The sequence below is a fragment of the Pinus tabuliformis genome, chromosome 3_2, assembly GCF_031772625.1.
Source record: "Pinus tabuliformis cultivar Carrire ecotype Pingquan chromosome 3_2, CPIR1, whole genome shotgun sequence".
Taxonomy (NCBI): Eukaryota; Viridiplantae; Streptophyta; class Pinopsida; order Pinales; family Pinaceae; genus Pinus; species Pinus tabuliformis.
Window position 1 is genome coordinate 992,059,319 of NC_142302.1, and position 23,770 is coordinate 992,083,088.

The following is a 23,770-nucleotide window of genomic DNA, read 5'->3' on the forward strand; positions in this document are numbered from 1 at the left end:
GGGATCAAAGTTCAACAGGAGGAGGAGGATGTGGCCCTAGCATATGAGGAAAAGCAGAAGCGCAAGAAGAAAGATCTCTCCAAGATCAAGTGCTTCCACTATGGGGAGATGGGTCATTATGCGACCCAGTGCCCAAGGAAGAAGAGTGAGGGAGCGTCTTCTGAGACCAAGGCAGCGCCAACACGGGTAGAGAAGGAAGTTTTGACAGACGATGACTGTGCCATGAGTGCACATGCACCACTTGAGCGGAAGTGGGGAGACATCGAGTTGTAGTCAGATGGACTACAGGCGATGAGGGCAGGATCCTTGAGGTACCCAGCCTCTTGGATTAGACCTTGCTACGGGAGCCCCGACGAGGAGTAGCAGGATTGGCTGAGTGGGTAGAGACGGATGCGGATGGAGCGGCAGAGAGAGCTACAGTGCAGGAGTCCCGAGACAACGCAGAGCTAGCAGGCTGTAGCAATGCGAGAGGCACAGGAGTGTTGCACCAGTGCAGGACGGCACAGAGAGGTGTGCAATAGTGCGAGATGCAGGAGAGTTGTTGCAGCAGTGCAGAGGTCAGAGAGGGAGCACTTGTCAGCGGCAAAGGGAGGTTCAGCATCAATGGGTGTCTCTAGCCCAACAGGGAGGTCAGTTGGGAGATCAGTTACTTACTTCTCAGTAACTGAGTTGCAGTGTAGCAGTGGGTGGAACGATGCAACATGATGAGAGGAGGTGCAGTGCGGATGCAGTGCTGGGAGAAAGGACCAGCAGCAGCACGGATGCAGAGGGAGCTGTCGTACAGATGCAGCAGTGGCAGTGGCAGAACCATGGGCAGCAGGAAAAGTATAAGAGGAGGCTTGAGGGTCACTTGGAGAATACACCAGATGATCAGTCATTCTATTCTCTAGAGCGGTGTTTGCTAAGAGAGATAGAATCAGTGATTGGGAGAGCAACTGAGGGGCATTGAGTACAGAGGAACAGAGAAGGCAGAGATTGTACCGGGAGAGCAGCGCAACAGCCAAGGAGGGCGATGCAGAGCCAGCAAGAGCTCACACAGGGCCATGCAGAGGCAGCCAAGTGCTGCGCAGAGCACCAGAGGGGCTAGCATAGCTGACGCAGAGGCTCCCAAAGATAACGCAGGACCTCCTGGGGCTGACGCAAGCTAGAAAGGCTGACACAGGGCCAGCATGAGACAGAGAGGGGCTGACGCAGGCCTAGAAAGGCTGACACAGGGCCAGCATGAGATAGAGAGGGGCTGACGTAGTCCAGATTGGGCAGACGTTGGGGTTGCAGGAGCAGTTTTGTGCTGAGGAGCTGCCGGAAGGATTTTCTGGTTTCAGCCAAGAGATTTCTCTCAAACTGTGAGGTATAGCTGCAAAGGAAATTCACTGTTGGGTAGGCCAGTTACGGCACCCAGATTGTACTTTGATATTGCTTAATAAGAAAACCCTCAGATAGTTGCACCGATTTTCCTGCATTGGGTTTTTCCAGGGACATTAGTCCAAAAAATAATGGTGTCATGTGGCGTGTTTGTTCTTGTTTCTTTTAGTTGTTGATTTGTAATATGTTGAGCATGCACTAGTGTTTATTTTCAGTATTTACTTTGCAAATAACTTGTTAAAGGAAAATTAACAAGTAGGAATAAATCAGGAAAAATGCATGAAGGGTTTCTAAATTAAGTAAACTTAGAAACTTCAACATTACTACTCTCAATGCGGAATCTCCTAAGTATCTCGTTGGCAAACTTGCCCTGAGAAACAAACAACTCCCAATCTCCCTGCCATACCTCCATGCCAAGAAAGTAATGCATGAGCCCCATGTCCTTCATCTCAAACTCTCTTGCAAGGTCCTCCTTACAAGATTTGATGAGCTTCTCATCACCTGTCAATATGAGATCATCTACATAAAGTACAATGATCAACAGCTTACCTTCCAACACTATGTGATACAGGTTCGCATTCGCTTCACTCTTTGTGAAGCCCAACCCAGTGAAGTAGCTATCTATCCTAGCGTACCAAGCACAGGGTGCTTGCTTCAGCCCATACAACACTCTCTTGAGTCGACACACATGTGACTCACGGTCCAAGGTTGCAAAACCTTCTAGCTGCTCTATGTACACCTCTTCCTCAGTCATGCCATTAAGGAAGGTAGTCTTCACATCCATCTAATGGACTCCAACCCATCTATGCAAATAGTGCCAAAATAGATCTAATAAATGAGTACCTTGCAACAGGAGCAAAGGTCTCATCATAGTCAATCCCCTCTACCTGTGAAAAGCCACAGGCCACAAATCTGGCCTTATGCTTCTCCACACTACCATCTGCAACTTGCTTTACCTTGTAAAGCCAACAGGAGATCACAACTGACTTGTCCTTCGATCTCGAGACCACATCCCAAACACTGTTTTGAACTATGGAGTCATACTCCTCCACCGTCGCATCAACCCAAACTAGCTGTTACACTACTTCCTGAAAGGAAGATGGCTCTATCACAACACATGCACTCTTAAGTGCCATGTATCCAATGTACCTCTCTGGTGACCTCTCTGGTGACCTCCTTTGTCTGCGCTGAGAAGAGGGTGCTCCCAAATTCTCCCGTGCATCATCCAACAATCTGTCAGCCTCTCTAGTGCGTTTTCTTCCCTCTCTGCAAGACTCTGCCTGAGTGGATGTCTCCACTCCGGAACCTCTACATGTGGCTGCTCCACATCAATCTGAGGCTCCTCAACCTTAGGAACTAAAATTTCCTCCTATGCATGTAGCTCAAGCTCCCTCTCAAGGGATACTCACATGGCCTTCTCCTCGTCAAACTTGACATCCCTGCGAACCACTGTCATACAACTGGTTTGCATGTACACTTGATAGTTGTGGGGAGTATCAGTGTACCCCACAAAGATCCCCAACTCTGTTGTTGGCTCAAGCTTCTTCCGAAAATCCTGAAGTGACCAACATCTAGCCTGTTTACCAGAATAATCCTCCTTTGGTGTTTTACTCTCAAGTATCCGATGTGGACTACTGTTGTTCTGAACATAAACTGATGTGTTGCATGCCTCAGCCCATAAGTGTAGTGGTAGGCCCTGATCATGAAACATCGCCCTTGCTGCCCCTACTATGCTCCTGTTCTTCCTCTCGGCAACCCCATTCTGTTAAGGTTTATGAGGTGCCATCAACTCTCGTTTAATCTCTTCCGCTGCACAGAAGTTCATAAACTTTTTGGAGACATATTCTCCAACATTATCACTTCGTAGAGCTTTAACCTTCTTGCCTGACTCAATCTCGACCAATGCTTTGAATTCACAAAACTTTGTGAATGTCTGATCCTTTCTCTGCATGAAAAATATCCAGCATTTACGAGAATATTCATCTACAAATATAACATAATACCTGTGTTTGGCGGTGGATACTGTCGAGAATGGTCCACACACATCTAAATGGACTCTCTCCAAAATAGACTCTGCTCGACTGTCTCTATCTCCAAAGGAAGACTTGGTGTATTTTCCCAAAGTACAACCCTTGCATGTATCAACTTGCTCAAGCGTACCTTTGGGAAGACCGGTAGAGATTTGCTGCAATATCTTCAAAGCCCCATGATGCAAGTGGCCTAATCGCCTGTGCCACAACTCGCCAACATCTCGGCTCAACATCTTTTCCACTTTTGAACTCAAAGCAGCACAATCCTCTACCTCTATCTTATAGAGATTCTGAACTCGAATCCCTATCTTCTTTACTTGACCCGTGGCTATGTGTCGAAGGAACGCCTTTCCTTTCGAAAAGATCACATCATAGCCTCTATCCTCAAGCATGGCAACGGATACCAAGTTCTTCGTCAGTCCAGGTACATGCATAACATTCTTCAAGGTGAGTGGAGCCGCATGCTCCCTCTGAAAAGTAATAGTGCCCACACCAGTAACACTATACTTACCGTCATCACCCATCTCGATATGCATCTTGAGATCTTTCTCCTCCAGTTCATTGAATAACTCTTTGTCGCCAGTCATGTGGAAAGAAGCTCCACTGTCTAAGTACCAGACACTTCCCATCATTGAAGACACCATGCATGCAATGAGGGAAAAGTCCAATTCGAATTGGGAGGCCAAAGCCTCACCCGCCGCTCCTCCTGAGGACTTCTCCTTGGACTTCTTCAATGGACAATTTGTAGCAAAGTGACCCATCTTGTGACAATGAAAGCATTTAACTTTCGTCATGTCCTTCTTCTTACCTCCATGATAAGAATTTGATTTGGAACAAGAAATTTTACCTTTCCCCTTCCTTGCCTTAATCGCTAAGGCACAGTTCTCTTCATCATTAGTCTTTGATGAAGAGCCATCCCTGGTGTTCCTCCTGATCTCATCCTGCATCAAATCTGACCATAGTCGTTCCCAATCTGGCAGCTTCTCCCGACCATTGACAGAGTCCTGATAACTATGCCAACTCTTTGGGAGTCCAAGAAGAGCAAGGCTCACCATATCCTCCTCGGAAACTATGATTCCAACACTTCCAAATTCATCCCGACATTGAATGAACTTGGTCAAGTACTTTGGAATCGTCTCACCTTTCTCCATCTTGATTTTACAAAGTTTATCCTTTAGTGCCAACTTCCTTTGATCATAGTTATTCTGATACAAGTCCGTCAATGTTTTCCACATAGCATGCGGAGTTTCCTTGCTATGGAGACTCGAGACAATGTGGTCTCGAACTCCCTCAAGGATTATCCGCCTTGCCTTCGCCACACAATTCTTCCATTCGGCCAAGTTCTGTGCATCCATAGCTGCTGGCTTGGGGACTTTTTGATCAATGAAGTCCTTCAAGCCATTATCTCCTAGCACAAGCTCCATCCTGTCCCTCCAGACTATAAAATTCGAGCTGCCTTCCAAGGCATACTCAGCCCATGGAACACCATTTGCCGATCTGAAGTATGTATGCAAATTCAACTTTCACCTGTAACCCAGAAACTCAAAACTTTGAAATCTCCTCTAGAGAGCTGATTTTAAATCAGCGATATCTCCCTCATCCAAACTCTAATTTAGCCGATTTTTTTTTAATTTGGGTATCTTTTCCCAAGGAATCCAAATCTGCAATTTGTTTCTAAAAATTTTGTATAGAAATTCCCAAAACTTCTCTGCAAACTCTCGGCCCAAAAAACAATCTTGCTCTAATACCATGTAGAAAAACCGATAGATTCACAAGCTCATGTAATCTACTAAAACAAGAAACAAGAATCTACTTCTACTCTTTACAACGGAAGCCCATAAACATCGAGCAAACAATAATGAATAGAGGAAGAGAATTAAAGGCACATAACACAATAAATATCAGGGGAAATCCACAGCTTAAAACCCCACTATCTATTTTGTATTAATCAGGAAAATCAAGATGAAATTACAATGCTTGTTCTCTCTAGAACAATCCCAACATTCAGCGAATTCAATCTCCAACTCATAAGCAAGCTCAAGGCCAAAGCTTAGCCAATTCACAAGCTCTCCAAGTATCTATTCCAATGTGTAATTCCTATGAAGGATAGCTTGTATTTAAAGGAAAATTAAACCTCTAAAAATAGCGCAATCCCTCAAGGATCAGTTCCTGATTGCATGCACTATGGGTGCAACTCAGAAAAATCTAAAACAAATAGTACATTGTCTCTGCACTCTAGTCTCAACTGGGTCTTTCTCAGAATCAACACGCATGAGTTTCTGATGGTGGAATCTTCAATTAACTAGAGTAGCACTAATTAGGTCACTAGTGTCCCAACTGACTGTTTACTCACTATTAGTTCCCCGAAATTGATTGGAACTAATTTAACTGGACTTAACTCAATAAACTGAGTTAACTAATTACAACTCATTCATAACTCATTCTTAACTCCTATAAGTTAGGAGAACATATACATGTCTTCTAAAAGACTTCCAATTCGAATTTCCTAAATTAATTAAGTTAATTAAGCTTAATTAATTATTTTCAAATTGCTATGAGAAAAGAATTCTATTTTAATTCACAGTTTAATTCAAGGGCAAATTAAACTGGAATTTCTTGTTGCCATTTCTCAACATTCTATAAAGCTTGAGAATTGTTATTAGCATCGAGGTGGTAAAGAGACAGTTGTTCCTCGTGATCTACATACAAAAATGTATGACATGGTGCTCATGGAACTTCCAATAGTAACATTTTGAAGTCTATATCTTACACCATTCCATCTTCAAATGCCAACAAACTCTAGAAATAATGACAAGATACCCTAAATTCAATCATAAATAATAACCATATAATAATAATTCAATCTGTAAGTGCTCAAGGGATGTAAAAAAAATACCACAATGTGCTTCCTGGCATGGGAAGATCTTTATCTTTCACAGTTGTGCAAAGGGCTTGAAGAAGGCACTTGTCTAAAAGTGTGTCTATCTCCTCAACACTCATAGTAGCATATTCTCCTTTACCACTACTGGCATCTTCCTCAATATCATCTGTAACCTTTAATGTATTCAAGTCTTTAACAACCTGATCAGAATCTTCGTTTTCAACACCTAACTGCTTTGCAGCATCATGTCTAGAATCAAACTTGTTTCCGTGTTGCACATCTACTTCACTGTCATCACCATTACCCTGAGGCAAATGATCTGAAGCATCCACAACCTCAGATTTAGATGGATCTGTTGCCTGAGAAGTTGCAATAGATGTCGGATCTTCTAGAACTACATCTTCCAAGAATCCACCATTGGGTATATATCGGCCTTCAGCAGACTCCCTAAAAACAATTATTCTTCGTCAGAGAACAGATTTCAAAAAGCATTCAACCTAAACTAGCATTATAATAAAATATCGTCATTTACAGAATGCCTTTCACAGGTCCTGCTCACCATAATGTATCTCGATAATAGTGAATGATTTGCAAAGCTTTCCCACGCAAACTAGCTTTAGATGCTTCTTCACTACTCATGCAAGTAGCTCCAACCTACAACAAAAAATTCAATCAGGTCAGGCATAAATAGAATACACACACTGAAGTGCTACTGAGACATTACTATTCTCTGTGGATGCTTGTGACAGTTGACAAAAGGATCGTCTAGTCAGCAGCAACTCAAAACATATCACCACTTTCTACTCACACAAGGAAAAATCAGTATACTTACAGCAATAGGGAAAGAATTTCCAGGAACTTTAACTGACCAAGGCTCTCCTGCTGAGAATGCAGGCAAACCCTCTGGAGAAACACAAATACCGGGAAACATCAAGTCTGCACCTCCAATAATAAAGCGAGACACTTCACCACCCTTGAGTACAAATGATTTTAGAAGTGTCGGCACCTTCCAGAGTGCATAAACTGCCTCCAACACAGCAAATACATAACTGTTAAGGCCAAGTACAGAAACAATTGCTGATATCTCCGTCATAGATGGAACAAATTTGACATGCTGCCAATGGTCGACCAACAAATACAGATTAATGCAGTATGTAGTTTGATAAATTACAATGCAATTAAAAAACCTTGTCTCTTGTGCCTCTAAAATGTGGAAGGATAGAATTAACAATGAGTGCACTATTCCCACCCTTTAATAAAAGTAAGCATAAAAAAAACAAACAAATTACATCGTATACAAGGTAAGAGAGGGATAGAGTATCAATCAAAATAGAAAGGAGATGATAGAAACATCATCAATAACAGGGACAGATAATGAGAGGTTACAGATTTATTTGAGGAGGAGAAACCAGTATAAACATGATTTTTAAATCAGGTGTGAACCCCTTTAAAAGGAATGAAATTATTATAAAAGCTTAGCAGGCAAGAGACAGAGCCAAGAGCGAAGATTTAGTGATTGGGGTGTTATGGACCGGAGTACAGATGTCTTGCATGAGTTTTTAGGACAACTGTTTATGCTTCACCTTTCATTTTTCCTTTTCCCAGCAGCCTTTCAAAGTCAACAAAGGTTGCTACTAAAAGTTTGACCTACTGTTTATTCTTTTTGCTTTAACTTTACCACTTTTTAGGTTTGCTCTTTTCGTAAAAGTTTTAACAATGCAGCGAACTCTTATCAAGGTTATTTGACCCGTTCTCACTTTGGCTATATGTAAGGTGGGTCCCTTCAAATTTTGAAAAGTCAACCATCAAGTGTCTCATGACCCCAAGATTAAACCATGGTTTTTAAAATCGGTGCAGTCCGAACCAGAACCGGTCAAACCAGCCAGTTGGATAGGGCAGGGCCAAGGGTAAACCAGCCACAAACCCAAAACAGTGGACCAGTTTGTTTGAACCAGCCAGTTCTATCTTCAACCAGACACACCACCATAAAACCTACACAAAAAACCTAACTCCTAAACCCCAGCAACGTTGGCAGTCATTAGTAATGTTAAATTCTTAAAGGATAAAAAGGAAAGATAAAGGAAATGTCAGCTTTTACTTAAATTTTGACATTATCATTTAATGTTTCGGGATGTTTGAGAGTGGTTCAGACCTTATTGGACTTCATATGGAGAAAGTAGAATTTCACATCCCACTCAAAATTCAGCAGACTTAACAATTTTCATGATTTTAGGATTGCAAGATTTTCATTGAATTCCATCAATGTACCTTTATGCACCTTGATGTGGCTGGTATTGATTGTTGAACTCCTCTGCCATGGCCTGAACAAAAATGTGCACTTCACTCAAACCAAAATCATTGCTTAAGCATGTTAAGCTTTTTCTACCATATTATAAGGTTAACGAAACCAAGGAGTATAAAGACTTTGAGCCAGACAATGTTTATGTTGCTCTTGTTGATGATCCCATTTCGAGTAGTGGTGAGGAGTTTGATCAGTGATCATGTTGATCATTGATTTGTAGTAGGCTAGAGGCCCAACGGCTTGTAGTATGGTTTTTGGACTCCATAATCCATTTAGACTTTATGACCTTGTTGCCACAAAATCTAGCAGGCCTTTGAGAGGGAAAGCCTATAGGACAAAAAGCTAGGCTATGTGCTAACGATGGGACAAGGCCCATTGTCACCACAGCCGAGGTCCCCTACTCTTTACAGACTTTCACCAATGGGAAGAGTCCCAATAGGAAGGACATCACTTTGAATAGATATGTTGGGTATAGGGCACGAAGTGATCAAGCTAGAGCTCATTCAAAAGAAAGCCTCAATAAAGGTACAAGTCTTCAAAGAAGCAAATCGCTCTCTGTAATATCCCCAATTTTGATTTTCAACATTAGAGATCAGTTTTGGGAGAGGACGCAATTCCGGCATTGGGACTTAGGAGGAAAAGGGAAAAATTGCGGCTGTAGTGGAATGTGGGGGTCACAAGAAAGAGAATTCGACCCAAAGAGGGAACCCGCACTCTTGGAGGAGAGAGGAAAGAGAAGGAAGTACGAATTAGGAGAGAGAGAGAGAGAATGGGGAACACAAGGAGAGAAGTGACCAACAAATTATAAAAAGAGCTTGGGGATCTCACTTTTGGGCATCTTTGATCATTTGACAATCTAACAATTGTTCTCTTGAGCTGCTTAGCAAAGACAACCATGTTGTTTAGCACAAGGAATTTCCGAGCGGGAATTCCACCCTCATTTCGAAGAACTTTTAGTGTCTCCCTAGTGAGGAAATTTGGGGAGCTCAATTCAGAGTTTCGTTTAGGCATCATTGCAGGAGTTACTTAGCGGTGCACATTTCTTGGGTGCAGAGGTACCTTCGTGGAGCACATTGTGGGAGCAAGCATGGATTAGAGGCTCCGGGTTTTCGCAAGAAACTCTCTTATAGTTAGACTAGAGTTTGGACAGGGATTTCGGGCTGGATTGGAGGCTATCACTTGAGTCGAATTTCCTACCTCTTGACAGGGACGCAGAAGCTAATTTGTGGTGCTTGGAGGAGGAGATTCACAGAGAATTTCCCTTAGGGAATTTAAAAGAAATTTCCTTGGGGAAGGACGAAATTATGGAGTAAATTTAAGGGCTAGAGGTACTTGCTTCAGTGTGGGACAAATTTTCCTAGGGCCTGCGCAGTCATTTTCTTGACTCAGCTTGCAACAATAAAATTACTTAGAGTTAGAGGGGTTTGAAGGTTGGACTCTTACTTCTCTTCCGGGAGAAATATTGTAGGAATTTCCAAGTCAGTGGAGGAGTTTTGGGGCAGGGATTTAGCAAAGATTTCTAAACTGGGTGTTGGGCCAGCAGTTGGAGGAGAATGCACCAAATTTGGGTAATTTTGGGTCGATGGATTCAGGACAAACCCTTTCTAGGTTTTCGTGAGTTTGGTAAGAGAAGCTCGGGATTAATTTTGCAGAATTTTCTGGGCAAATTTGAGGGGTCAAAAAGGGGTCCCAACTCAGTGAACAGCTAGAGGAGCTAGGGGGAATTTGGGACGAAATTCCGAGGTCAACATTTGGCCAATTCCTTCTTGGATTATTTTTGGTATTTGGTGGAGAGCCCAGTGTTAATTTCTCGGAATTTTCTGAGCACCGGAGGAGGCCCTAGCAACAGTTCTTCACCGCCAGTAGCATATTTCTGGGTAGTTTCAGCACAGAGCCAGGAGAGAGCAGCAACACATTTGAGAGGGATTTCTTATTGTTCATTTGGGCTTAGCTAGCTCGCCTTGAGCAAGCCCAGGTGCACTCTTTCCAGCACCTCATTGTACCATCTTCTTATTATAATAAAATCGTTCAGCAGCGCAAATTTTGTTGAAATTTCATTGTTTGATTCATGTGTTTGATTTTCATGGTTTTATGTCTGTGTTTGCTTTGTTATTTACTGCAAAAATTCCCTAAGAATATTACAGTGGTATCAGAGCATGATCTTGGCTAGCTGCGGGGGAGCTAGCAAGATCATGGAGGATATGGCCATGCATTCATAGTGATTGGTGATGGGCACTCCGATGACACCAAAAGGGAAGAGTACACAAGGTAGCATGGAGGAGATGATGAGGGAGAACCGACTGTTGAGGAGGCAAAACCAACAATTCCTAGAGATGATGCAACAAATGATGGGGATGTTGAAACATAACCAGCAGAGAAGCCACACACATGCACACTCAGTTCAGCAGAACAATACCCATGGCCAGCCCAACCGACCTACCATGCCTCATTTTCTGGGTGAACCAGAGAAGGAGAGGGAACCAGACACCTTTGCAAATTTGATGAGGCCCTCCATGGATAGGATTGATAAGTGTAAGGCGTTGGACCCTAGGATCAGGAGGGCTTTCTCATTTGAGGAGCATAGAGGAGGACAATTAGAGGATGAGACCAAGAGGCGCTTTTGCTGGTGGAGACCTCGCTTTAGATATCAGGAGCCAGAGGAGGAGGTTAAGCATGAGATTGTGGGCACACAGGAGTGTGAGGAGCATGTCGATGTGTCCAGTGTGGCGCAGGAGTCACCCTTGTTGGAGATCCCTTTGGTAGCTCTGGTTGACACCCTAGTGGAGAGAGTAGAGCATACACTCAGAGGGCCATCTGTTGATGAGCTACCACCCATGGATCAGATGTCGTCCATTGTTGAGGGATCCATTGATGAGGTGTCCAGGGCCATGTCAGACTTTCCAGGTGGTAGCAACACACAAGAGGTTGATGAGGTGTCGGGAGACATATCCACCGTTGATGAGGAGTCGATAGGTATAGAGGCATCCAGATCTATGACAAAGTTTCCAGACGGTAGCTACCTATCACTTATTGTTGAGGATGTTATGCATGATGAGCTATCTTTGGAGGGACGATAGTGGCTCATGTTGAGCCCATGCTGGAGGAGGATGAGCAGCCATCCTTAGAGTCAACCATCGATGAGGAGCATTCAGATGCATCGGCAGTCAACAGAGATGTCATACTTTCAAACGACAGTCCCCTTCAGGCATACATCAATGAGGCTTGCAACATTATTGGGCCACCTCCGCATGTTGGTGAGAGAGAGGCCGTGTTACCTAGGCAGATTACATGGATTGGCCAGGCTAGTGAGATGGGGCGACAAGAGATGCACAGGGTGCAGCATTCGCACGATGGAGAACATGTTCCGTGTATGGTTGTTCATGCATTCGATCCCTCTCTAAGGGTTGGATGGCAAGAGATATTAAGTTGAAATCCGATGGAGCTGGCTAGGAGGTTAGATGCATCCATGGCCATAGTTTAGCAGTGGTTGTGGATTACTAGAGGGGCTCGAGGGCCAAACTGTTGTTGGGATCCAGGTGGGATTCTCCATCACATCGTGGAGTTAGTAGGTGATGATAGTAGCTGCGTGATGGACTCGGTTAGGCGCACACACCTTTCATATCCCCTTCAGAGATCCTGACAGCACTAGTGACAGGATGGATTGACAAGGGAGCAGGCACATTTCATGAGTTGTCATCGCATGTTAGGTTGACATGGGATTGTAGGATGATTAGACTACTATGGCAGGAGTTGGTAGGAGGAGGTGGCATCGTCAGGCCACCGGATAGGGCATCATATGGAGGCATTGATCTCTCATTGATGTATTGGGCACTACAGTTACTGAGGTTCGACATGGTAGCGTTATTCCTGATTGCATGTGAGGATTTGGGCCACTTAGATGTACCTGGACAGATGAGGAGGTGTAGATCACATCGTGGTGGGTGTACTAGCAGAGTGGTAGATGCATGGGCACACATGGGATGCCCTATGGTACATGGTGGCATGGCATTGAGCATTGGTATCCAATGGTGCATGGAGTTGTGTCACGGAGTTTAGTGCTATGGAGAGGAGTGTAGGGGTACGTATTTGAGTGCAGCAGAGGATGATGATGCATGACAGGTTGTTGAAGTGTTGCTGCCAAAGAGATCTCCTGACAAAGGCATCAGGCGCACCATTGGGTTTGGCACACTCAGATTTGGAGAGCGAGTTGATCACAGGGCCGATCGTGAGCTTCCATTTATCACTCTCCAGCATTGCAAACTGACACAAGGGACTTGGATATTGTCTCTTGATGCTCGCATCATGAGCAACAGGACCATGGAGGATGGTCTGAGACAGTTGGATGAGACACGGTGCATCAAGAGAGAGGCTTTCCAACAATGGCATATGGTTAGGGCGCGAGTTGGTGGATGCATTCTTAGGGGTAGTCATATCTTCTATAGAGGTAACACTTACACCACCCTTGAGCCCACACTCAGGGAGATGCATGACCCCCTTTTGGAGAGACATTCTGAGGTGTCTCAGGAGCATCTACAGCGGTTGGTGGACCTTACTTGCAGACGGATGTTTGGACTCCAAGCATTATTTGGGAGCGCATTCAGGAGGCAAGATGACAGATCCCACTACATGGTATGGCCGACGTAGGACAATTTCGCATGCACTATATTGGTTCGTGATGTAGAGAGTCCATATATTGATTGCACGCAGAGAATTGAAAGGTGGTACAAGTTGTTGCCAGCAGCTGTCAGGACTATGCTGCAACCGTTCTGGCTGTGGGATCCGGGTATTTGATTAGTTGATGGGACACTCTGTTTTGTGATGAGTGGGATCAGGACAGAGGATAACCCAACTCACACTTGGTTTGACATGTGGGGGAGCATTGAGGCCTTTGTCGCATGGCAAGGTTTGTTTTCCTTGTTGCTAGTACGAATTAGGGTGAGTGTTGGATGGGTAGGTCGTGACATCGTGGAGATTCCTGGGCCATATGCGTTGGGGCTCTATAGATATTTTTCCATCAGGTCCCAAGGAAGGAGTATACAACTTGCACATGATGGGAAGACCGTCATGGTCATAGTTGCACAGCGACAGCATGGTGGCACCCATTTTAGACTAGCATGGGATCCGGGCATCATAGGATTTGGCAATACAGCTACCCTTAGGGATGAATCGATTTCTACAAGGGGAGATCATTCAGATCTTCCATTGGGATTTAGTGATTCATTGATGGCGTGGGGGACTTCATCAGCATGGCAGGAGCATCAACAGGAAGATATCAGGGGAAGCTCATGCGAGTGAGACTTTATCTCTATAGGGATTGGGTGGTATCTTCAGGAGTTTACTCTTGGAGTGTATCAGATGGACCACTTGATAGGGAAGCTTCATGAGGAGTTGGACAGAGTGCTACATTATCATGATCGTGATTCCCTACTCATTTATGGTATGCAAAGGGCTTCTAGTACCTATACCTGGCTGGGGTCCAAGTATCGAGGGATTCCTTCATGACCAGACAGTCCAGAGACCATGGATGACTCAGTGGCACATTTGGGACCTCGGTATTAATGGTGATGTTAGTGGTGATTAGCAATCAGGGGGGGGAGCGCTTGTTCAAGCATTGCTTGAGGACAAGCAATTTTTGGTGGGGAGGACTGTAATATCCCCAATTTTGATTTTCAGCATTAGAGATGAGTTTTGGGAGAGGATGCAATTCCGGCATTGGAACTTAGGAGGAAAAGGGAAAAATTGTGGCTCTAGTGGAATGTGGGGGCCACAAGAAAGAGAATTCGACCCAAGGAGGGAACTCACACTCTTGGAGGAGAGAGGAAAGAGAAGGAAGTGCGAATTCTGAGAGAGAGAGAGAGTGGGGACCACAAGGAGAGAAGGGACCAACAAATTATAAATAGAGCTTGGGGGTCTCACTTTTGGGCATCTTTGATCATTTGACAATCTAACAATTGTTCTCTTGAGCTACTTAGCCAAGACAACCGTGTTGTTTAGCACAAGGAATTTCTGAGCGGGAATTCCACCCTCATTTCGGAGAACTTCGAGTGTCTCCCTAGTGAGGAAATTTGGGGAGCTCAATTCAGAGTTTCCTTTGGGCATCATTGCAGGAGTTACTTAGCAGTATGCATTTCTTGGGTGCAGAGGCACCTCCGTGGAGCACATTGTGTGAGCAAGCGTGGATTAGAGGCTCCAATTTTTTTGAGGGAAATTCTCTTATAGTTAGACTAGAGTTTGGACAGGGATTTTCGAGCTGGATTGTAGGCTATCACTTGGGTCTAATTTCCTACCTCTTGACAGGGACACAGAAGCTAATTTGTGGTGCTTGGAGGAGGAGATTCACGGAGAATTTCCCTTCGGGAATTTACAGGAAATTTCCTTAGGGAAGGAAGAAATTATGGAATAATTTTCAGGGCTAGAGGTACTTGCTTCAGTGTGGGACGAATTTGCCTTCAAAGGGTCTACACAGTCATTTTTTGGGCTCAGCTTGCAGCAATAAAATTACTTAGAGTTAGCGGGATTTGAAGGTTGGACTCTCACTTCTCTTCCGGGAGAAATATTGTAGGAATTTCCAACTCAGTGGAGGATTTTTGGAGTAGGGATTTAGCAGAGATTTCTGAACTGGGTGTTGGGCCAGTAGTTGGAGGAGAATGCACCAATTTTGGGTAATTTTGGGTCAGTGGATTCAGGACAAACCCTTTCTAGGTTTTTGTGGGTTTGGTGAGAGGAGCCCGGGATTAATTTTGCAAAATTTTCTGGGCAGATTTGAAGGGTCAAACAGGGGTCCCAACTTAGCCAGCAACTAGAGGAGCTAGGGGGAATTTGAGCCGAAATTTCGAGGTCAACATTTGGCCAATTCCTTCATGGGTTATTCTGGGTATTTGGTGGAGAGCCCGGGGTTAATTTCCCGGAATTTTTTGAGCACTGGATGAGGCCCTAGCAGTAGTTCTTCATAGTCAGTAGCATATTTCTGGGTAGTTTTAGCACAGAGCCAGGAGAGACCAGCAACAGATTAGAGAGGGATTTCTTATTGTTCATTTGGGCTTGGCTAACTTGCCCTGAGTAAGCCCAAGTGCACTCTTTCCAACACCTCATTGTACCCTCTTCTTATTATAATAAAATGGCTCAGCGGCGCAAATTTTGGTGAAATTTCATGGTTTGATTCATGTGTTTGATTTTTGTGGTTTTATGTTTGTGTTTGCTTTGTTATTTACTGTAAAAATTCCCTAGGAATATTACACTCTAAGAAAATCCCTAGAAAAGAAGGCACAAAACCTAGGGTTTTAAAGTTTTTCGATGGTAATAGGTATTCACAAAGTCAAGGCACTAGAGAAAAGGATTTTTATGATTTACTTCAATAAGTACTAAGCTCATACATCCTTCAAGGAAGCCCTCAAGTTGAGGTAGATGAACTTAGGGTTTCCCTCTTAGAGCAATAGCTAGGGAAAGAGATTTTATGGTTGAAACTTGAGTGGATGCCCACAAAACTTGGAGCATAGGTAGCCTAGACCCTAAGCTTGATGTTTAGGCTCTCGAATTCCCGAAAAATTTCCTCCTTAAAATTTCGATGCAAGCCCTAGATTTTCGCCCTAACCTTAAAAGGATCGAATTTTAAGAGGAAAAATTACGAATGAAAAGTAGGGATGACCACCAAGGACTTGGATTAATGCCTTGCCCTTTGAGCATATCGAGTCTCAGGATGTTCAAGATGAGCTAACTTGTCTCTAAGGAGGCTTAAAAATGATTCCCTAAGTACCACATTTAAGCATTTACCCACTTCAAAGATAATGGAATGTCATGAATAGTTTAAGAATTTCCTCCATTAGGAACATTCATTACATGCCATACATTGAAAAACATATGCAATACTCAACTAGAAAGCCTTTCAACATTAATTTTCAATAATTAGGGCACAAAGCACATTCTAGAGGCATCAATTCCATACATTAAACAAATTCAAGAGAAATGCTCCATCAACATTAAGCACTTACAAAATGACAAGTAATATTTCCATCCAAGATCCAAGAAATAGCTCCAAAGAAGAAATGTACATTAGCTCCAAATGTCAAAATGCATTCCAAAAGATTCTCCAATAGCCAAAGAAACAAGTGCAAGTTCTTCTCAAAAGATCCAATCCAAGTGTGATGATGATGAGTAGCTCATATGAGCTCTCATCTATTTATACATGATCTATCAAGTCTAATTTTAGCCTAGAAGTCCCACTTAGTTGTCAAATGGAGGGAAAAATTAATAGTGGTTACAAGCCAACCACATAGCCAATGAAAAATCATAAAGATAAACCCATAAGAGGGTCGAAATGTTGATGTCATCACTATGTGGGCCTTCCTGAGGCATGCGCTAAGCTTTCCTTGTGCCAAAGTGGCTCAAGAGGGCTCCATAGATCATCTACTAGGGGTTGGCCCTAGACATCTATGCAAATCAGCGAGTGGACCCCAGTTTTGTGTTTGGAACACAAAAAGGATCATGGGTATCCTGGTGATAAAATAGCTTGAATCTGCTCCATCGTTGAGGGCTTGGAGAATGGTGCTAAACCTCCCATGTCTCTAAGGGTGAGACAATCCTCATCTAGGCCTCAAGTCAACTTAGAGACAATCCTCATCTAGGCCTCAAGTCAACTTAGAGACAATCCTCATCTAGGCCTCAAGTCAACTTAGAGACAATCCTCATCTAGGCCTCGGATCAGCTGCCAAACCACGTGTACACTGCTAAGTCAACTGGGGGCATGCTGGCCCAAGTGCGTCATCTCATGAATAATATGGGGAAAAGTGAAGATTGTTGTGGTGTTGTAGGTTCCCATGTAATTAAGTAATGATGCTCTGCAAGTACAGGAGTCCCATGGCTCTCAACGCTTCACCTAGAGGATGTCATATTCTCCTCTAGTGGACTTAGGCCCCAGTTAAGTCGCCCAACCATGATGAAACCACCTGTTAATCACATATAATATCCAGTGCTACATCCTCACCATCAAGTACAATAATTCATTAGTGAACCAAGCTTGTTAATCAAGGGCACATTGAGACTTCATATGGAGCTTCCCTTCCAAATTTTGGGGTTTAATCTCATAATAGTGTTACTGACCTAGGTAGGAGTGGTTAATAGACAACCCTATTAGGTGTTCTCAGCCCTTATGGGGAAAAACAAGTCCCAAGTACATCCTTCAATTAATAAGTGGCACGTGAACGATGATGAAATGGAAGGGGTCATGGGGATCTCAAGGACAAGTGCCATGGGTACAAGGATAGCAATAATGATAGATGTCCACATATTGGCTATATAGATGTAAGAAGGAGCAATCATGCATACATGAGTTACCCCAGGGCCCAGCCTTTGTTTTTCCATCCCTCTTTATTTTCCTTTTGCCTTTTTTTGGTTTTTCTTTGTATTACTACTCGGGCCTCCAGAAAATGGGAGCGTGTTGTGAATGACATGGAGCAGCTATTACCCCCTTAAGGTGGAGCAGTTCATCACCCACCAGGGGTTGGGACGTGCATGGGTTACTTAATGACGTGGGGGCACTCATGGGGCCCTAGGAACCAGGCTGGTGGCCATGATATGGGGTAGAGATCGTGTTTGAGCTTTTGCCCACGTGCTATTTAATGTTTGAGCCATCTTTTGCATTTTATAATATTATTTTTCTTTTGTTTCTTTCTTGTGGCCAAGATATGCTTTTAATTTTCTTTTTAGTTGCATCAACTGTTGAAATTTCTAAGTATTACCTGTTAGAAATTTTATTTGTATTCTCTAGTTTATTTCGCCTACTTGTTTAATTGCTAACAAGTTATTTAACCATATAAAAACTGAAATAAACACAATACAGTCTCAACCATCTACAAATCAACAGTTGAAAGAAATAGACAAACACACAAGTGACACCGTTATTTTTGGACAAATGTCCCTGAAAAACCCAACTTGGTAAAACCGATGCAGCAATTCTGAGGGTTATATTATTATGCAATCTTTCTGAGTACAACTCGGTGCCAAATTGGCTCACCCTCCAAAGAAAATAATCTGGCAGTATTACCTCTCTATTCGGAAGCAGATATTCTGAAAGTCTGCCCCACGAAACCCTCTCCAGCACAATCTGAGGCTCTGTGTCAGCCCTCTGAGCCTCTATGCAGCGTCTCTAGCTCTTTGAGTCACTTCTGCAGCCTGTGTGTGGATGACGCAAGCCCTTCTGGCCTCTGCGCAGTCCCTGCTAGCCTCCGCATGGCTCCCTCTAGCTCTTGCATCTGCCTCTCTGCCTCTGCGCTGGTCTTCCGGCACTATCTCTACCTCTCTGCCTCGTACTCACTGCCCCTCGATGCAACTCTGATCACTGATTCGATTTTTCTTAGCAAACCCCGCTCTAGAAAATCGAATGATTGATCACTCTGATGTGTTCTCCAACTGACCCTCAAGCCTCCTCTTATACTTTTCCTATTGGTCCTTCAACGGCCGAGATTACATCTCTAATCAACGGCTAAGATTAGATTTGGCTTGATCCATGTCCCTGAAAAAACCCAACTTGGTAAAACCGATGCAGCTATTCTGAGGGTTATATTATTATGCAATCTTTCTGAGTACAACTCAGTGCCAAATTGGCTCACCCTACAGAGAAAATAATATGGCAGTATTACCTCTCTATTCGGAAGCAGATATTCTGAAATTCTACCCCACGAAACCCTCTCCAGCACAATCTGAGGCTCTGCGTCAGCCCTCTGAGCCTCTGTGCAGCCTCTCTAGCTCTCTGCGTCACTCCTGCAGCCTCTGCGTGGATGACGCAGGCCCTTCTGGCCTCTGCGCAGTCCCTGCTAGCCTCTGCATGGCTCCCTCTGGCTCTGCGTCTGCCTCTCTGCCTCTGCGCTGGTCTTCCGGCACTATCTCTACCTCTCTGCCTCGTACTCACTGCCCCTCGCTGCAACTCTGATCACTGATTCGATTTCTCTTAGCAAACCCCGCTCTAGAAAATCGAATGATTGATCACTCTAGTGTGTTCTCCAACTGACCCTCAAGCCTCCTCTTATACTTTTCCTGTTGGTCCTTCAACGGCCGAGATTACATCTCTAATCAATGGCTAAGATTAGATTTGGCTTGATCCATGTCCTTTAGAACCTTCTAACCCAATTTTATATTAATACCCATTAATATTTTATTTTTCCTAAGTTTAGACTTAGGAACTCCATTAAAAATATTCATTATTTTAATATCTCCTTAACCGAGTAGAATTTGCCCAAACCATTTCTAGGTCTTGGAGATCTCATGTGCTTTTTAGCCTCTCCACCAGTTTTCATGGCTAAAGCACATCCGATGCTACCTCAAATCAACACTCCCTCTTAGCGAGGATTGTACTCTAGTAATACTCCACACTAAGCATCACCTTGATTATACAACACCGGTACTTGTGCTGATGCTAGGCCTCCCCACCCAACATCCTCTGCACTGCTGCATCCTGTATTGTTGCCCATGGCTCTACCACTGCCACTGCTACATTCGTAGGGCAGCTCCCTCTGCATCCGTGTTGTTGCTAGTCCTTTCTCCCAACGCTGCAGTTCTCTCTCATCATGTTGCATCGCGCTACTGCTACTGCTACTGCACTGCAACTCAGTTACTGAGATGTAAGTAACTGATCCACCCAACCACTGACATTCTTGTCAGGCTAGAAACACTCTCGATGTTGAAGCTCTCTCTGCCACTATCATGTGCTCCCTCTACTACCTCTGCGTTGTTGCAACAACTTTGTGCCTCTTGCACCGCTACAAACCTCTATGTGCCATCCAGCACTGCTGCAACCCTCTCTGCGCTGCCTGGGACTACTGCACTCTAGCACTCTCTGTTGCTTCATCCACATCCATTTCTACCGACATCCACCATCCTGCTACTGTCACTTTGGGGCTCCCATAGCCAGATATAAGCCAAGAGTTAGGGTACCTCAAGGATCCTGCCCCTCATCGCCCATAGTCCTCCTGACTACAACTCGATGTCTCCCCACCTTTTTTCTAGAGGTACATGAGCACTCATGGCACAATCGTCATCCTCCTCTATCTCCTTTTCCTCCTTCATTGGCGTTGCCTTAGAGTCAGACGCCTCTCCCTTATTCTTCTTCCTCAGACACTGGTTCGCATAATTCCCCAATTCCCCACAGTTGAAGCACTTTATCTTGGAGAGGTCCTTTTTCTTCCTCTTCTCCTGCTTCCCCGCAGATGCCAGAACTGCATCCTCTTCCTCCTCTTTCTTGACCCGGACTCCTTTGCTGCTACTTCCCAATCTAGAAAATTCGCTCTGCCCAGAATACTCTGGACGAATGTCTCCCACTCCTCGGAGACTGCATTTAGGGCGGTCCTCACCATCAACTCCTGATCCGGCATGGCCCCTATGGAAGTCAGTTGGTCCCAGATCTCCTTCAACCTGCCGAGGAAGTGATCTATCTGCTCCCCTTTCTGCATCTGGTATGATCGCAGCTGCTTTTCCAATAGCATCTTCCTCTACACGGAAGTGTGCTGATACAATGTCTTCAAGGTGTCCCAATTTTCCTTTGTCGTCTCTTTCTCGACAATATGTTGGACCACATGATCCTTGACCCCATCAAGGATTATGCATTTCGCCTTGGCCATCGCATCCTCATACCTTTCATTGTCAGCTGGGTCAACTGGATAGCCACAGTTCTCAAGGCGAAGGCCTTGATCCGATGTCTATCTAGGATGGACAGGATCCTGGTCTTCCAGATGACAAAGTTGGATGCTCCGTCCAGCCTGTCCTGATCCCTCAGTCCATTCATGGCCATCTCTCTGCTCTTCTTTTCGATTTCTCTGAGTCTCTACTTCCCTCCTAGAAGTTCTCTTTTCGACTCCCTCTAAGTCGCGATTTCCCTCTTGGAAATCCACCTGCCAACCGTCGAATCGCACCTCTCTGATCTCCTATGCACCTGCAACACTGATCTGGATTTCTTGGCTAGAAATCCGCCTAGGTAGCGACTCCCTCTACCTTGGTTTTGCCCCGTTAGGTACTGTTCTGTCTCGGCAGCAACAACACCCCACCAGCTTCACTCCTCGCAATCTGCCCACAGCTTCCTACGCCTTAGCAACTGAAGCACTAGCCTCTAGGCTCTGCGCAATCCCAACACTGGTTGAATTGCTCCCTTGGCCAACTGCGTCAACCCTCCTGGTCATTGCGTGGCTTTTCGTGAGCCTCTTCTACCTTCCTCAGCCTCTGCGCTGGCCTCTCTGTGGCTCGAACTGATGACGCAGGCCCTCTGCGTCAACCCTTCTCTATTGTTTTCTGCTAGGAACAACTTCTGTCACTTGAGACAGTTGTTTCTACTGCAAATTCTTTGATTCCGCTGGTGCCTTCAGCTCTCCTGTGATCTGCAGCACTCTAATACCATGTTGATATTTCTAAGTATTACCCGTTAGAAATTTTATCTGCATTCTCTAGTTTATTCCGCCTACTTGTTTAATTACTAACAAGTTATTTAACCATATAAACACTGAAATAAACACAATACAATCTCAACCATCTACAGATCAACAACTGAAAAAAATAGACAAACACACAAGTGACACCATTATTTTTGGACAAATGTCCCCGGAAAAACCCAACTTGGGAAAACGGTGCAGCAATTGTGAGGGTTATATTATTATGCAGTCCTTCTGAGTACAACTCTGTGCCAAACTGGCTCACCCAACAGAGAAAATAATCTGGCAGTAATACCTCTCTATTCGGAAGCAAGTATTCTGAAAGTTTGCCCCACGAAACCCTCTCCAACACAATCTGAGGCTCTGCGTCAACCCTCCTGGCCTCTGCGTCAGCCTGAAACCCTCTACGTCAGCCCTTTGAGCTCTGTGCAGCCTCTCTGGCTCTCTACGTCACTCCTGCAGCCTGTGCGTGGATGACGCAAGCCCTTCTGGCCTCTGCGTGGCTCCCTCCTACTTTGCGTCTGTCTCTCTGCCTCTGCGCTGGTCTTCCAGCACTATCTCTGCCTCTCTGCCTCGTACTCACTGCCCCTCACTGCAACTCTGATCACTGATTCGATTTCTCTTAGCAAACCCCACTCTAGAAAATTGAATGACTGATCACTCTGGTGTGTTCTCCAATTGATGCTCAAGCCTCCTCTTATACTTTTCCTGTTGTTCCTTCAACGACCGAGATTACATCTCTAATCAACGGCTAAGATTAGATTTGGCTTGATCCATGTCCTTTAGAACCTTCTAACCTAGTTTTATATTAATACCCATTAATATTTTTTTTCCTAAGTTTAGACTTAGGAACTCCATTAAAAGTATTAATTATTTTAATATCTCCTTAACCGGGTAGAATCTGCCCAAACCATTTATGGGTCTTGGAGATCTCATGTGCTTTAGCCTCTCCGTCAATTTTCATGGCTAGAGCACATCCGATGCTACCTCAAATCAACATCAAACTTCGGCAAAACATTTTGAGGCCTGACCCAAATATGTGGACAAGGGGAGGGGGTATGTCAGTGCCTTGTGGACCCAGAGAAGGAAAATGATGAAATAGGGCTCGTAATGTGCAAAGGGGAGTGAAAAATGTGGGATGGGAAAAAGGGACCATGCTACCAAAAAATCAGGCTTTCCCAAGTAGTGCCCTTCCTAAAGACATAAGCCAATAGGGGAGATCCCACGAGACTAGAATTGAAGATTAATTCCCCATTTAAGGTAAGAGAAAAATACCACAGTCAAAGCCTTCCATGCCCAAAATGCCTAATGAGAAACAAGCATAAGCAGCCAATTGCACAACGAAAAACATACCCTTTGGGTCAGATTGCCCACCTTCTAACATAAGCTCTCAACATATGGGCGAGGAAACATGACTGATGCAGTGAGTGGAGATAAAGTAGCTCATATCAGCTATGGGTGGCTCTCAGGGGCTGCTGGCTGTCGGCCAAAGAAGATGACTAGGAAAGAAGCTCTCCTAGAGGTCCCCACTTTTGGTGGGTAACAGGCCTCATTGATTGTGTATTTTGTTGTTGATATGTATTGCACTCAATGCTATTTTGATATATTCACCCTTAGCTGGCATATAGATGAGCAAACTTTGCACTGCTCTAATGGTTTGGAATCTTAAAAATAAGTTTTTTCAATAAAAAATTATATTTTATATATTTCTTTAAAAACTAGTTCATTGAATCCAGTTCGATCCAAGTCTATTCGATTCCAGTTCAAAACCCACTTTGATAGGTGG

General features: G+C 44.3%; 1 protein-coding gene across 5 annotated transcripts in view; it reads right to left on the reverse strand.

The window, feature by feature from the left end:
• Window positions 1–23,770, reverse strand: part of LOC149183947 (eukaryotic translation initiation factor SUI1 family protein) — a 254,582-nt gene that overhangs the window by 110,059 nt on the left and 120,753 nt on the right. For 3 of the 5 annotated variants that reach the window (XM_089417340.1, XM_089417344.1, XM_089417343.1), the window contains 3 exons: window positions 7,106–7,296; window positions 6,833–6,927; window positions 6,289–6,720 (listed from right to left, as the gene is read on the reverse strand). In XM_089417340.1, the coding sequence (XP_089273466.1) occupies window positions 6,289–6,720; window positions 6,833–6,927; window positions 7,106–7,296 (718 nt within the window). Of the gene's footprint in view, window positions 1–6,288; window positions 6,721–6,832; window positions 6,928–7,105; window positions 7,388–23,770 lie in introns of all 5 variants that reach the window. The other 2 variants (XM_089417341.1, XM_089417345.1) reach the window with 1 other exon arrangement.